Source organism: Paralichthys olivaceus, chromosome 16 (assembly GCF_024713975.1).
Source record: "Paralichthys olivaceus isolate ysfri-2021 chromosome 16, ASM2471397v2, whole genome shotgun sequence".
Taxonomy (NCBI): domain Eukaryota; kingdom Metazoa; phylum Chordata; class Actinopteri; order Pleuronectiformes; family Paralichthyidae; genus Paralichthys; species Paralichthys olivaceus.
This window is the reverse complement of record NC_091108.1, coordinates 7,931,204-7,948,728: the sequence shown is the minus strand read 5'-3', so window position 1 is coordinate 7,948,728 and position 17,525 is coordinate 7,931,204. Positions and strand designations below refer to the sequence as shown.

General features: G+C 40.7%; 1 protein-coding gene across 1 annotated transcript; it reads right to left on the bottom strand.

Annotated features, from left to right (window-relative positions):
* Positions 1 to 963: 963 nt before the first annotated feature.
* On the bottom strand, positions 964 to 15,146 carry wnt3a (wingless-type MMTV integration site family, member 3A). The gene is given in 5 exon segments (XM_020100534.2): positions 964 to 3,929; positions 4,011 to 4,276; positions 9,266 to 9,507; positions 14,703 to 14,791; positions 14,793 to 15,146. Coding segments are annotated over 5 exon segments (1,110 nt in total). The 5' UTR covers positions 14,826 to 15,146; the 3' UTR covers positions 964 to 3,449.
* Between the last annotated feature and the right edge of the window lie 2,379 nt (positions 15,147 to 17,525).

Genomic DNA, 17,525 nt, shown 5'->3' with positions numbered 1-17,525 from the left:
GCCGGCCTCTGCAGCCTCTCAAAGGAATCAAATTATTAGTCCAGCTTCACCTTTTTCTCCTTTTCTTCCTCGTCCAAATCCACAGCCCATATGGGTGTTTGTGACTGACAGCTCGTCCATACTTTTCATTTTGTGCTTAAAACAGGAACCAGTATTACGAGTGGGAGGTTCCAGTACAGTGGTTTATCACCTCCACCAGGGAGTTTATGGTTTACCCGTTTCTGTTTGTGTGTTTATCTGTCAGCAGGATAATGCAGAGAACGCTGAACTGATTTGCACCAAACGTTTTAGAGTGATGGGGTATGAGCCAAGAACCCATTCATTTTGGTGCAGATCCAGTTAAAGGGACAGATCGGAATTTTCTATCCTTTTTGTCAACATTATTATTATATTACTATTAATTAGTTAATTATTTTCATTTCATTTATGGAAGGCTTAGATCAGTGCGACTTGTGTATTTGTTTGTATTTTATTACCTCTGCTCAGGACGTTATGTTTTGATTGTTAGATAGCAGCCTTTTTTTTTACAGAATAAATTCAATCTTGTGAAATCGTTCCACCTTTTCAGAATATTTCCATGAGGTATTGTGGAAAGGTAAAACTTATTACGTTTTAGGGCGGATCTTGATAAATGGGCAAATTTTCCCCCCACTTTCTTTAACATGGCAATATGGGTCGTTAGAGGTATTTACTGTCCAAACACCCTTCAATTCAATTTATTAAGGACATTTAAAGTTCAGAAAATGGGCATAACTTTGCACTACCCCCAACTTAAAAGGAAGTGATTATTTTTTATTTAAAAAAGCATTGTTTTCCATTCAGACCACCATATTTCACATGTATAGTGGTCCTTTACCTCACATTAGCTTCCATGGTCAGAGTACCATCATCTTTGTACTGTGTGATTCACGGGCATCAGACTTTTATTTATTACATGTAACGTCCAGTCAAAGATAATAACAGTTTATTTGTTTATGTTTTATTCCAGTGTTAAAGAGTTAACTTAAGAAATCTACTACAGGCAGTAGGACAAATGATACCTGTGTGGAGTCAGTGAAAAAACAGATATGAGGTAAAAAGGCTACAGTGTTACACGTCAAAACACTGTTTTAAAAAAAGTTTTTCTGCAAATATATATTTTTACTTACTAATATGTACATAGCATGAAATAAATAATTATAAAAAACATCCAATTTTAGGAGCCCATGAAACAGAAAAAAACCAAAACTAGTTTATACAAAACTTTGGATTTAAAAACAAAAAGAAATTAGAACACACAAGCAATCAATCACATGTAAAGTGAACAGTAATAACGCAAGATAGTAGATCTTGTACTGAAAATATTTGCTGTGTAGTTTATTAAGAATGACTTATGTGTTATGGCTGTTCTTTAATATTTTCAGTCATGATGGGCAGTTTTGATTAGAGCCTGAAAACTATACATGCCTGAGACATACCATTACAATGGCTAAGAACAATAATTCATCAGTGACTTGATGCACAAACGTTGTCATGAACATTTTTTTACTTGTAACAACTTTTTTCTGTCTCAGCTTTCTGTAGTTTTTCACTTTGCAAATAAATAAATACTGCTTTTTGTTGTATTTCATCTTAGGGAGAGAAACGTGAATCATTTTTGCGCTGACGTTTGGCCCGACTACGACAACTAAAATAACATAAACTCTATTTTGGTCTATTTGGTTATATGGAAATTACTGTATGTAAAAAGAATTAGTCAAAACTTCACATTTTTTCCAAACTATATATATATATAATATTTTTCTTTCACAGAAAGAATCAATACATGCAAGAAAATACAAATAACACACATAGACAAAGACGTACTGAGGACCTACACACGCACACACATATTATTTTTAATTAGCAGCATTACAATAAGGAAAGTATTGATCGTTTCAGTGATGCTGCTTGTTGATTAGTTTGGGGAACAATAAGCCACAGCTGAGAATCATCACATGCACAGGTTTTGGTCATCACTTTACTGCAACTGTAAATTATACTGCATTAAACTGAGCTTAAGAGACTCAGCTTAGTTTATCCATCATTAGTTTGTATTTTGTTTGCTTGTTCCTCGGGGAGCACAGACTTTACTTCTATTTGATCGAATATTTGAAAATTATATTTGTAATAATGAAACAAAAAAGTGGAACTATCCCTTTTATAAATAACAGTACCCCCCCACACACACAACCAGTCACATGACACAATGCTAATACTGATAAAAAAAAACAAGGAGAACATGCTTCATATTTCTCAACAGGACACAAGTGCTGATCTTTCGCTTCGCTTACAGCTCTCTGACCACAGCAGACGAACATTTCTTTTTGTCTTTGGTCATTCAAAGCATTGTTGCTCTTAAGGAAAAGCTCCCAGTGTTTTCAGTTGTGTCGTGAAATGCGTAGAAGGAAGCTATGTCCCAATTCAGGGGCGGCCATCGAAGAAGGACATGGTCTATGCAGCCCACAAAGTGGGAGGTCTTCGTGGGCCAAGTGGGTCATGTAGACTACTAAAGCCAAATGGAAATGATATGGACCTGTTGGAGCCATGGTTTCTCTGGGATTTAAGGATGTATTTTTCAACCATATTTGGCAGATGCCTCCGAAAAACGACGTAATCGATCCTAAAACGCTCCTGAACTGAGACACAGCTTGTGTATATTCTTGCTTTGCCAATGTTCAGTGGTTGTGGCTCATGTCTCAGATGAAATTAGTCATTTAAAGCAGATATTAACTCATTAGCTTAAGAGTTTGTGAACATGTAAACACGTTACAGCATAAAAACTACATTCACTCAGGTGCAAGTGCATTCTTACCCAAACATCAGTTACACACTAAGACGATGAAACAAAATACTCACTCACACAATGTTAGTGTTCAAATAAACACACATATACTAATAATGTTGAGGAGGAGAATGCATGCTGTTGAGTGTCTGTTGTCACTTTTCGTGGCAGAAACAAATGATTATTAAACAACATGGGACATTTTCATCATTTGCCCTATAGACTTGAAACATTGGCAGTGCTGTACCATTCTCAACAAACTACTTGGAACACAGAAGAAAACAAAAATCACCAATATGGTGTTTGTCATTTAGGCGACAGTTCTCCCTTTCCTACGTCAGTACATGAAAACCTTTTCGTCATTGCTATAGATATCAACATTGTTGTCATCATCACCACCGTCACAGTTCATATGGGTGATGCTTTGTGATGTCTGCATCGACTCAACTGTCGTCTATCAGTTGATCATGACAGAGACTGGCTCGTCTTAGCATCACAGCACAAATCACGAGGCCGTTATCTCTGCCGCCGGAGTCCACGCACAGGCAAGACAAGTTCGCAGTCTCTCGTGTCTTGTAGCAAAGTCAGTGTAATTTTTCTTGTGCCTTTAAATTTTGGCGAGAAAATACGAGGAACCACCTCACCCCTATTTGCAGGTGTGCACGTCGTAGACTCTCACACACTCCTGGCAGCTAACGTAGCAGCACCAGTGAAAAATACAGTTGCACTTCTCCTTTCGCTTCTCAGTCCGGGTGTTGTGACCTCTCCCGCAGCACAGAAGGTCGCACCCGTCTATGCCGTGGGACGTCAGGTTGCAGACGCGATCGCGGGTGCCAAAGGAGCCGGTCTCGGGATTAGGGTCACAGAAATTGGGTGAGCTCTCATAATATACCAGGTCACGCTCTGTGGGGGGCTTAAAGTAGTTGTACTTGGGTCTCAGTGTCTCCACCCATCCGCGGGACTCCTTGTGTTTCTCTACAACCATCTCAGATGCACTGTCGTACTTATCCTTCATGTAGTCACCAATAACTCGGAAGTCAGGCTGAGACCACCAGCAAGTCTTGACCTCACAGCTACCCGAAAGACCATGGCACTTACATTTCAGGAACATGTTGTCATTGAGGGACTATGGATAAAAAACCGAATGTTAGTTAAGTAGAAAAGTTGCCACAACACCATCTTCAAAATGAACATTTAGAAAACGTACCATTCTTCCTGCCTCATTGTTGTGCCGGTTCATGGCTGAACGTGCATCAGGGCGATTTTCTCTTGCATCAGCAAACTCTCGGGAAACCATGCTTCCAAACTCCACATCCTCGCTGCAGCCGCCCCACTTCCATCCCTCACCAGGGGGGCCCTTGTGGCGTGTGTCACATCCGCAGATGGTGGCTGAACCATCGGCGCAGGCACGGGTCACTGCAAATGCCACTCCCGCTGAGGCGATGGCATGAACGAATGCTGACTCTCGAGTGGCTGGAAGAAGATTTACACAAATTTGTTAAAAACGCACCATTTGGAAAAACTTCTGAATGAGACAAACCTGCAGAGAAACAACTCTGTAGAAGTTCAAAGAAAATGTAAGTTATTATTTGTAGGATAAATCCTAGGGTACGTAGGTCACCACCTCTCCATGTGGATATCTGTTTGTGTTTGGTCTTGTGTAATTGCATGCTTCTCAGCCCAACAACACAAACAAACTATATATACTAAAGTGTAGATCCCATTACTATAATGAGCTACATGTCTTTAGGTCATATCCACCAAGGTGTACCAGTGTGTGGGTTCAGTCAGCCCAGACATCAATCGTCCTGTCTCTGAATAAGACCCGAAAGGCCTCTGTGTCTCTGTCTGACATAGCTAAGCAATGACTCAGAGGGATCAGGATCTTCCAGAGAGATGAGAGGAAGAGACAGGTCTGACAGGCCTATAATTAAGAGACTCAATTAAGCTTTTGAAAGGTTAGGAAACGGCCTCACACTCAGGGGACAAGTCATAGACACAACACAGAGATGGGATCGTAGTGTCCAGATATGCAATCCCAAACAACAGCTACAGAAGGGAAGACATGCATGCTTCAGCATTTGTTGCTTTAACAGGACTCATTATTGTAGGAAGGTTGCCTTGAATATATGCACATGTACGGTCTTGCACAAAATAATAAGAAAGGAGACCAAGATCAAGAAAGTGGAAACACCGCGGGTAAACAATGAACAATGTGAGAGAGTCAGGAGATAAACTGATGTGGTTAAAGATCAATAGTTTGGGAGTGTGTGTAATTTGCTTGTCGGGCAGAAAAAAAAGAGGCAGTGCGTATGCAAGTGCATGATTCTGTCTAAAAGACAAGAATGACAGAGAAAGAAAGAAGAGAAACAAGGGAGTAGGAGCACCTCCCTTGCAGCAGGTTCCAACCAGTCTGAGGACTAAAGGGCATTAGAAACAATGATGCAAGAGAAAAAGGTCGACTGGCATCCTCCACCACCCACTTAACATTACGCACCAATTCATGAATGTTTACACTAATGGTACATATGAACCTCTGCTCTCCTTCCTCTTACTGCACCAACCACTGATCATTTCACATAGATACTGTTGTACTTTCTTTGTAACCATGATAACTGAAAGCTACAGCATGAAGTAAGTGATTAATCACATATCATCATGCATCATCTAAAACCAACCAAGTATGAGCTTCATGTAGTTTTGAACTGCAAGTGAATTGATGTACTCGTTTGAACTATTTGACCCAAGATCTGAGTGTGAGTTTATTAAGACTCTTCTCTGCTATATAAGATGAAATCATGAAGACGGAAATATAATTTAATCTAATTCATCGCAAACTGGTGATCAAGATTATTAACAATAGGAACTATAGTGGACCCATAATAGAACCTTGGGGAACGCCGTTTGAAATGTAACCTCACGGATGACTGGCAATGATGCTTCACAGTGCAAGAGGGGATTGCTGAAAATAAGAGAGGAAAAGAGGATTATCTCGGGATGCAATGAACAAAGGAAAAGGTTCAGGGCAAATTAAATATGTCCTGATTATTTAAGTAGGTTTCTTAGGAGGTTGTGATTTTCTTGTGATTATCCAACATTTACAATTGTGCACTGATTTCCATTCTAGTGAATAATAACAGTTATGACAGTGAAGACGTTTTGAGTTGATGAAAACAAAAGTTTTTTCTCAAATGCTGTTGATACTGTACTTCATCAAACAACTAGTTACATTATATACTTGGTATTTCAGATAACATGCTGTCACCATTTGGAGTTAAAAACACCTATGGTATTTCTTCACCCGGAAGCACTTTTACATCAGTGTCATGGCTTTTATTAGTTTTATGACCAATTTATGGTATTTAGTGACACTTGTCCTCCAACAATACTCCTCCACCAAACTTTGCCAGAACCTGGCAGGCCAAGTGGTCCCTACAACCTGCTGGGGGGTTGAATCCCCTATTGTGCGGCCACTGTCACGCTGTGTTAGTCCCACAATGGCCCCAGATATTTTATATGAAATTTGCCCTGGCCAGTGATTAGTGGAGACCAAGTTAAGTCATAGCAACAGAGAACTATGCATTGGCTGGACCCCGCTTGTCGGCAGACGGGGAAATCCCTATTCAAATGGTTTAATAAAACAATCTAAAGGGCGTGTGAATGGGGAAAAGCACTTTTTCTCCTGCTTAATCTCATGGTTGTGAAGATATTGTGCTCTGAGCAGTGCCCAGCAGGGAGCGGGGCTAAGGTCCCCCCATCAACTCCATTTACCACACCCCTTCTTTCTTTCTTGCCCAGAGTTAATGATAAACAGGAGTGCTAGTTTCCCTCCCCCAGCATGGTGAGACATACGTCTCATGAAAAGCAGAGACCTCTTAGCTCATCCTAAATAGTTACACTTTCTCATCCTCAGGTCGTAGGTCGTAACCCACACCCCCTGACCTTTTTTTTTTAGTTAAGATGGAATTCAATGATTTAGGTTGATGTTTAGGTTTCCCAAAGGAAATGAAAGTTAGATAAGTCGGAGTGTCTGCGGTTTCAAACTTTCCTAGTCCGCCTTACATGGTTTGCATATTACGTAATAGCAGTTTCCTATGAACTTCATTTTAATTTAATGGTTTCTGGCAGTCACGGTGCATGTCTGAACCTGTTTGGGTGGCAACACCTGTGAAGCTGTGACCGTCCACTTTTTATAGCAATGTTGACCTTAATAATTCTATCATTTGACTCATAAACTGGAGACTGATTACACCCATATAGCAGGTACTTGTTCTGCAAATACCAAGAATGGCGAAACAGCGCTGGGATCGGCTCTTTGGACCGAGAACACCTGTGCAGGTTTTTGCTTTTCATCACGGGCAGATTCCAGCAGAGCATGTTTTGACACTTTAGTTAATGTAAATTAATGAGTGCTGACGCAGACATAGCCTGGAGGTAGGGCTCGTGTTTTGGGGTGTGGCGTGAGAGAGAAACACAGGGAGAGGATCGCACCATGTGGAAGGGAGCAAGAACATGCTGAAGAGGAAGAAGTCTGCTTTACAGGGAGGAGTAACTCAAATCTTTTTTAGTTGGGTGTGAGAACGACATTCTGCATTTAGATGGGTGAATCTTTTTGTGTGGTCGTGCCCTTGTATGATCACTTTCTTGGCGAGAGCATATGTCTTCTTATGTATTTGAAAGCATTTCCAAGAGCAGAAACTCTAATAAGTTTTCAGTTCTCAGTTCAGGATTGCCTTAAACGTTTTTTATTCTTCGACTACGACTACCTTTTTTAATTCTCCCAGTGCATAATCCACGTCTGTTAAACCAACTAATGCCCCTGGTGAAGGTGAGGAGGACATGAGCAGTGATGGGCTAAATGATAGGAACTAAGCTGCTGAAGCCAATAAAGGCACCTACTTTTCCTTTCAGCTCCCCCCCCCCCCCCGAAAAGGCAGGAGGAAACTGACACACACCGGTCTGAATCGCAGACAAACAGACACCAGTGAGGACAATGGCCCCGTAGCACAGACAAACACCAGCATCAATCAAATCCAATGAAATGGAAGCCCTCTCCTACTAAGCCCTATCAAAGGCCTGTGAGCCCCTGAGTCACTCTCCTCGGCCCCTGACAAAGGCACTTAATCCAGCCACTTTGACCTCTCACATTATTAAGGGCCTCAGTGACCTTAATCCAATCAAAATGATTTACTAAAGCCCAGTAGCTGCCTCCTCTTTCCCCTCAGTACCCCTGCAATTTAGGCCTGGGAGGGGAGGCAATGGGAGAGATGCGGTGGCATTTTGCACCACAAAAGAGGTTCGGATTGAGAACCCCCATCGTTAGCCACCTAGCCTTTTCTATCAACTGGCTCAGGGAGTTTATTAAAAGCAATTGCCCCTGCTAACCTCCATCACCCCGCGTTTATAGCAGTCATCTGCAAAGTGGGTGACAGGCTTGGATCCCTAACCACAAAGCTCAAATTCTGCACTAATTTTCAAACAGATAGTACTTTAACTATTTGCTGAAGCCATAAAAAGTCTTATTGGTTATATTGTACGTAAACCAAAACTTAAAAATTGCATTTTGGTGCAGGGCTATCTGACTGCAGGGAATCTTCTGATAACTCTGGAGGAATTTCTCAAAATATTAAATTATTACTTTTAAAGTCACTATATAGAAATTCTCAGATTATTTCCATCCCTAAAAAAACGTCCCAACTCCTGGATACAATTAAAAATGGATTTTGATTTTTTTGCTTAGTTTTCTGTGTGTGTGTTTTTTTCACTCCCAAATCTTGTATTGCACTGTGGGGATTTCTACAGTCTGATCCCATGATTAGACCATGAATTGACGTACATCATCGAATACGTCTACACTGGTAATCAGAAAATCTAGTGGGGAAAATATATTTGTGAAAAGGGTATAACTCAGTTTAAAATCTTTTATAAAAGATTGCTTTTTGCTGCTTCAGGGGAAAGTACAGAGGAACAATCAAAGGGGATTTCCTTCTAAAGAAAACGCCAACAAGACAGAACTCACTTGTCTTAATTGTGTACATTATTTCATGCGTACAGCTCACTTCAGCCAAAAGTCTGTTTAAACAAGGATTTGATTGAGCGTAACAGAGGATATGCAGATAATGCAGCTTTTCTATTGTAAATGTACAACATGGAGAATATTGGATTGTTAACAGAAGAGTTAACCTGCATTAAAATGTGATAAGTCACTTGTAAACATTTTTTTTACAGATGGTTTGAAAAACCTTCAAGTAATTTGGAGGGGGAACAACATCCAGACACATTGACCTAGAGACATTGAGTGGGTTCAGACATCAACAAGCTAAAGTCACAGGGAGCACAATACTTTTCATCTTAAAGATAATTTATGAATGAAATTTGTCGAATTTTATAATTTGCATTATAGAAAATAGCAGGAAATAAAGGTCTTATAATTGTCAGATCTTGCAGGAGAAACACCTTTACCTTTATCTAACACTGGCCCAAAGATGGCCAGATTGTCAGTGACTGTGGTGCAGTTCCAGCGTCGGCCTCGGAACTGGTGTTGGCACTCCTGGATGCCAATCTTCACCCCCTCGGCCACACTGGGCATTATTTCAACATAGTTCCGGCAGAACCGCAGCTGTTTGGGCACCAGACCAGGGATGCTGCCACACAGAATAGGTTGGGTGCCCAGCGATGAGTACTGGTGGCCCACTGCTAGTGACCTAAAAGAGAAGCAGAAGTCACATCAGTGCTTTTCCGGGAGCCTATCTTACCACACGTCTGTGTCTGTGTCTATTGATTTACCACCAACTAAGTCAAAGTCTCCTGAGGCGCATGGTAATTTTATGTCTGTTTGATTGTGCTTGTTTATTTGCAGTATCTTGATACTGCCATTAGGGTCCATCCTTTATCCCTTCAACTACCCTCTCTGCAGACACCTGGCCTTTGTGTGCATTGAAATTGCAGCCCTGCCACCGCTGAGGCAGCCAGTGTTTCTGTCTAAGATGAAAGTCGACAATGCATCTCGAGGTCTTCATAGACCTTAAGCTGACAACTTGGAAAACTACACCTTGTTATTAACTGTCCACACACTTAACAGGCCTTCAGCTTAGGGTAATAAGAGTGCAAACCCTACACTGAAACTTCAGAGAGTGTATTAAGTGTAACACTGAGCCCCCCCACACCCAGCCCCTTTCCTTTGAGGAAGGTATTCTGGGATACAACAAGTGCAAACTTGGTTCACTGATTACATCTCTCTGTCTCACTGCCTTTATTGCTTACTCTCTGTCTTTCTGTCTTTATTTTCTCCGTTCTCTCAATTAGGACTTTTAGTAACCAGTAATCATAGAAATTGAGATCTATCCATTGTATCACTGGATCGTATCTACTTGGTGAAAGGATGCGGTATAGGTGTGGATCCAGAGCAGGGAATTTTCTTTTCACTTTCTTCAACATTGCAACATTGTGTTTTTTTTGACATTTTCCTTGGTTTCTCACAAAATAATTTATGGATCTTAATGATATGAGGGAATCTATCTATCGATCTATCTATCTTCACACATAATACAATTTTTCTATACGTGACCTGTTGACCTGAGATGTTCAGTTTTTATTGAAATGTATCTTGACGACTTGATTATTTAATAGCACAGTTCCTATTATCTTTGGCAAATGCCCCGCAGAGTAGTTACAAAGTAGCTTGTTGGCAATGCAGACAGGCCCTCACTTCACATCAACTGTCAATTAAATAACAAACACTGGCAGCGGTCGTCTGATGCTCCTTCCCTCAGTGGTACGAGCTCAACAGCAGTTACTGTAGCTGTTGCACAAAGTCGGAGCCAGAGCAGGTGTGCAGCCTTTTTAGCTCACTATCTGTTGACCTGTTCACCGTCGTTCAAAGACTAATCGCTGATCACAACAAGATTAACTAAACCCCCTGACACTGGCCTCAGGCTGCTTTCTCTAAAACATCACAACCCAAGAAAAGAGCTCCTCTGCAACATGACCCTTGTCAGGGGGTTTCTGATGCCTACCAACATGTTGACCCTGAATACCTCAACTATGTACCGATATTTAAAGGCTGATTTCCTCCATTTATAAGCTTACACTTTAATTATTTTCTGTCAGGTGTCAAAGTGAGTGTAAGCCACCATCTGACCTTGTAAGTGACTTGGGACTATTGGTTTTAACAGAACTTCTCGCCTAATTTCCACAGCCTAGACAACACTAGTTAATCATAAATGAGACATCCTGTAAGCAAGTAAAGGCAGGTTGAAAATGTCTCCAGAGGAAATCACATTTGTCTACAACATCCATGAGTAAACAAGGGCACTCCTGTTACAAATTGACCTCTCTTTGGCCCTTGACAGTCCATACTCTCTGAAGCACATCACTACCAGAAGAAAACACAGCCCAAACTGGTGAAGACTTTCATTTCGACCCAAATACAATCAACAGACAGATCAGAAATACACACTGTACAACTGCTAATCACAGATTATCATTCGCAGTTGTCAGAAAGGAAGTGGACCTGATTTTGGAATATTTTCCAGACTTCGCCTATCACATATGAAGAATGCAGCAGGTGATGTCTGGGTCAGACGTGTTCACAACAACAAGATTGTCAAAAGCTCTCAGGTCTTGTCGTCTTTCCAAGTTGACATTTTCGTTGGCCTCCTCGTCATCCTGATATATTTTATTTTTTCCAGTTTTGTATTGGTTGCATGTAAGAAACTTCACCAACGGGTCAACTTGCTTGCTTGTAAATTTTCCAGACGTTTTCTTGCTGTATTCTCACATTTTACCAGGGGGCTGGCAGGAAAACGTCTGTAAAACCTCTGTAAAATGAGCGTTCTCACATACAACCATTTGTACAAAACATACAAAATTTCAGGGAAATATCCAGAGTTCAGTGCATGCTTGATGGGAGGTGAAAACACTTGCTGGAGGCCTGCAGATTTTAAGTAGTAGTGTCTTGTCAATATAGACTTAAAAACTCCTCCGCTTCCTTTTTACTCTACAGAAGAATGTGGCGCCTCTGAGTTTTCATTGCACATTCATCAACTTGATTTTTGGTGTCTCAACAGCTGAAATCAGCTCCAATCAAGGCAGCTGAAGAACGCTGAAACTGTCATGTGATTTGCTCGATTGCAAACGTAGGAGTTCACTCTTTGCAGTGGGTCTAATGAAGTCCTACAGCAGGACTACACTTGTGAGGATCTTTTTTGCATGCATCACTACCGAGTCATCCTTTAGGATTTTGTCACACAAGCCCATCATGAGTCAATGTGTTTAGGTTGCTTCACTCATGCATATCTCTGTGTCTGTCTCAGCGGGGCTGAGTAATCCATGCCACGTCTTCCTGTGTTAGGAAATGTCCTACTAGAGGAGGTTGGGCATGTTCCAGGGATGATTTATGATTTTTTAAGGAGCTACTGCAGTGAGAGCAGTGTTGTTAGATACCTGCTTCAACAAATATTTAAACATAGCTGCAAGTATTTTGTGTGTTGTCTGGATTTCAGGCATCCAGTGAGCTCTCTTCTCCTCAATCTCTCTAATTCCTTCTGAAAACCCATTTATCTCCTCAGGTGCCCTCCAGAGAACCTGGTGTTCAGTGTAATTGGTGAAGAAACAGGATTGTCTAATGTCGTTTTCTGCACTTTGGTGAAACTGTTACAAATAAATACTTAAGCAAAACATACATCACATACATTTTTTGTCTCAGTGCAGACTTTCCCCCTCTCATCTAAGTGTATCTAGTGCAGGTTTAATGCATATTTCAGCAAGCCCAAGCAGGGTACCTTAGAATTACCACTTTACTTGTGGGCCCTGGGGCCTTGGAGCCGACTTTGACATCAAGAGAATATGTTTGGGAGAAGGAATGTGCGGCAAGCTTTCACCTCCAGGTATTTATCTTCTAAGGTGGGGTGGACTGGGGAAGGGGGTGGCGGGGTGGCGTCTGCAGCCCGGCTATGTCATGGCAGGTCGAAAAAGAGACAGACATGAACCTGTCTTGGTGCAGAGTTGTGCCCCCTCAGACTGCCGTGGCACAGAGGTTGTGTGTGATGCAGCTCCAATGGCTACTCGAAGCCAAGTTCAGCAGCTTCTGTCAGCAAAGCCTCCACCCCAGTAGCTTTTCACATAAAGTGATAGCTCTAAGATAACTGACATGCTGTTTGCAAACGGAGCGACAATGCAGGCTCATTGAGTGCAATCCAGAGGGAACCACACTATTTGACTTGGGATGAGTTGCCATGAACACAAAATACATCAGCAGTCTTGCATGAAACAAAAAAAAAACTGCAGTAGCCTATTACCTCAAAACGTCAGAACTCATAGGTGACTTCATGTGCTACACAGCCGAGTTATTCCTGTCATGCTCACTTGCCTCTTTTGCTTTTGTCCTCAACATTGTTCAATCACTGACCTGACCCACCCTCTGAAATCAAACCATCAACACACAGGTCCATTCTGGACTCGCTGCAGGGTTTTGGTTATGACAGAATGCCTTCCATTGTGTCATTCATAACTGGCTGCACAAAAGAGAAAATAAGAAAAGTTCCTATGGAGACTGAAATTCAACATGGACGTCTACGGACATCCAACAAAAAGGAGTAAAACCTGCTTGAATCAGATGAAAACAAACCGTTTCAACACATTAACTGAAGATCAATTCAGTTGGAGAGTTTACTTTGTGCATGAACCAACAACTCGAACCAGAAGAAGACTCATTTGGGTCATTTTTTCTCTGTCCATCTCTTGGACCTGAGGACCTGCTGTTGCATCAGGATTTCCTTCCAGCTGAGCATGTAATTAGTTTCAAATCAGTAATACCACCAGGGGACCCATTAAGGGAAGCACATTAGGGTACACACAAAATCTGAGCCAAATAGTGAATGGTTCAGTGAAGAAAAGAGGGCATCATGTATTTGTTTAGTGCAAAAAAAAAACCCAACAGTCATGTTCACTGAGCATGGACAGTGTAAAACCAGACGAGAGCCCCTCCAGAGGATTTACTCCTTGTGCAAATCAATGGCAATATTTTAAAGTTATGTTTAAACACGAGTGATAATTAGACTGCATGCTCTGTATGGACTTGTTGCTTCTAGAGAAAAAGGAAAATGCAACAAAGACATATGAAGGTTAAGTTCTTCAATAATGAAATGCAGCATCAATGATCAATACTTCTTTATTTCTGACAAGTTTTGGAAAGAAAACTGATGGGAAATAAATCAGTAGTTGACTGAGACGTCCATGTGCAAATGCTGCTACTTGTTCTCCTGCTGTGTCTGGTTGAAGTGAAAGAAGTGTTAGAAGAAAAATGGAATTATTAAAGTAATTATTCCATGTCACATGTTGCACACCTTACATTGTATGTACCATGTGGCTGTGCATGTATAGGCACGTACAGAATCTGACCATTAAGGCTAAAGTGAGGTGACAATTTCACATTTCATCCCTGTTCTGCCCCCTTGAACCCCACATCCCACCATAGACACTTACATGTATCTGCACACACATACACACACAAACTTTGCACCTGCTGCATCTCTGAATAAAACATTTCTAAAGTCAAATTTCATAGTTGAATCTACAATTATCTGTGTCCTCTATGAGCTTTAAGAATAATCACAAGACGTTTAGGAATAAAGTTTTCACTAGAACTCGATTCTCTGCCAAAGTTTTAGAATTAATCATACATATTTTTACAGTCAAGTAGTGAATACACATGTTCAAGGTTTAAAAAAAACCTGCTTCACCATCAGTGCACCTCAATGTTCCGCTGCTGTCACAAACCAAATTAAAAACCAAGCAGCATCAGATCCTCGTGGTTCCTTCCCAACATTTCAAAATGACAACAATAATAACAACGAGTGGCTGTTCGTCCGGGGACATAAAGTAAAAATAAAGAACTTACCACCAGATGGGATAACTTGCCATGACATGTGAGAGCCCACAGAGCAACAGGAAACATCCAGAGTATATCATCCTTAAAGTTTCGCAAAAACCTCTCCAGCAGAATGCCTTCATGCGCGCTCATAGAGGCGCGCACGGTGGGGTTTAAAGTAAGGAGCGAGCAAAAAGAAGAAGAAGAAGCGAACAAACAAAACAAAGAAATTAAAAAGCCTGGACCTGCTCTGGTGCTTGTTTTTCTTCTTTTTATTCCTGTCTAACAGTCGCGACTACTCGTGGCAGGACTCGGGAGGCAAATATTAAAAGTTAAAGGCTGCTTGCTGCGTTAGGACCCAATCAGCAGGTATTGCCACAGGGGGAATTCTGATGATATGTTCCCTCTGTTGTCGAGTCAGGCGGCTTCAACTCAACACTCAATTTAAAGATGTGTTTTAGGGCTCATTGGGAATCGCTCGCATTAGCATGCAGTGTGTGTGATATATAATGTTGTTTAAAGGGGAGAGAGGGAGGGTCCGCGAGGTTTTAAATAGACATCGGGACCCCTGTGGATCGCGTAGCTATAACAACCTGTCCGGATTTCACTCCCTGGCTTGAAGCTTCTAAAATGCAAGAAATAAATATGTGTGAATTGCTCGAGACCATTATGCAGGTCTGCGGTGCTTTATTTGTGCCATGGATGTAAAATCACAGGGGTTTCTCTGCAGAATAGAATGAAATAGGATAAGAAGAAGAAAAAGAAAAATGATTTGGCAGCTTATTGCGTTTATTTGTTCTTTAATATATGGAATTAAAGAATATATAATATGTGTTATTTTACTTTTTGTAATGCTAAATGTTCTTCTTATATAATTAATACAAGTAATCCTGCAGTGCACATATTTTGAGTATTAATTGAAGAGTCTATCTATTTATCTATCTGTCTATCTGTCTGTCTTGCTTTCTTTCTCTCTGTCTTTCTGCATATACCCGTACAGATTGCGTCTCAGTGGAAACGCTCTGTCTGTTTCCTTATCTCAATGTCAAGTGTCTGTTGATGGCTGATCCAACAGGAGGTGGACCTCTCGCTCCATTTAAAGTTACTGATGTTTATCTGAAGATTAAAAAAAGAAAACTAGTCCTAGTTGTGTAACATCAGTGACTAATATGTTTGTACAGGAGGGAACAAAATGAGCTGGACTAAATTAAACACAAGTGATTCACTCTGATTCGTTTTGCTCAGCAACACTGATTCTACTCCTTTTATCAACTTGTATTGTTAAATAGGCGATAAAACAAGTATTTGATCATAATAATAGTGATAATAAATCAATTTTTTATAACGTTCACAGGTTTGACTTGGAGGAATATTACAACATTAATAAAAAACATTTTTTTAAAAGTTTTCTCTATTATTCTGAGCGAATTGGAACATTTTTATCTCTTTAGTAACTAAGTGCAGGAACTCCTTCTTTACTCTTCACCTAACTACTTTTATACATCCGATCTCTAACTTAAAATGAGTTTATTCATATTTTGAGTTTGATTTCCCTGAACCGTTCATTCCAGATGTTCGCTCATCCCGTGATATGCCCTGCAGTCACATTTGTTCAGTCAAGTCAGTCTCTGTCATCTCATTTCCAAAACGTGTTCAGGTGCTAAACTTTATTGACTCGCCTGGAGGAGGCCTCGACATGGTGCACACGTCCCACAGCCCCTGAAGGCAGTGTGAAGACGAGATGTCAGCACCATCTAGTGGTGACAGTCATGCACTTTGCTTGAGTATCTCAAACTTCTGTTACTTTATTCTTTATCTTCACTCCATCTCATTGGGATTTTTTCTTTATTAATCTTTATTTATACATTTCAAAAGCAGCCCCTCACTCCACCTTAGTTTACTTGCTTTGTTTGTCTCAGTTTGTGATCTTGAGTATGTTATAAGATCTGTAAAGATAGCCAAATTGTCAACATAACTAAACTATAACAAAAACTATCACTGTCAGTCATTCAATTCATTAGTTTCAGTTTTCAAGCAGGAAAAGTGGGGAAAATGTGGCTGCCCTGACAGTGCTTGGAGAAAACCTGTGGCCATCTGTCAGAATAGTGCCACAAATACAGCTCTGTGTTTCAAAATGGACCTTCAGTATAACTTTAAAGGTTCAGTGTGTAGAATTTAGTGACATCCAGTGGTGAAGTTGCATGTTGCAGCTGAACACCCCTCACCTCACCCTTCCCTTCCAAACATGAACTAGAACCTGTGGCAGCCTTCAGTTGTCATAAAAACTCAAAAGGTGTTTAGTTTCTCCAGTCTGGGCTACTGTAAAAAACATGGCGGCCTCCATAGAGAGGACCCGCTTCAGATGTAAATATAAAGTATTTAAATATAAAGGGCACATTCTAGGGTAAAGAAAACAACAAGTTGTATTCTTTAGATGATTTGACACTAGTGAAAACATTACTAGATCCTTTCACCTACATCTTACACAATGGACCTTTAAATACGGATGACAAAAAGATATAATTGTGACACAAAAAGAGGAGAAGTGGCAGAGTTTGTCTTGCAGTGTGTGTTAGCTGCAGTTATCTGTACCTATCTCACACTTGAAAGGAGATGAATTATTTGGTTTGGGCTTCTTGAGGTATGAAGTGTGAGGTTAGATTATATGTGAAGTGAGGGCTTTTTTCCAGCACAGGCACAGACCACCAAGGGGGTTAAATTCATAACAACAATTCAGTGCTTGTTTATCTTATCGCACTTGATAGCGAGTAAAGTAAATAAAGTTTATAACTGTATAAACGCACATAAAATGGTGTTAACTCCTTCGTACAATTAAATCAAGTATGTTTAGAC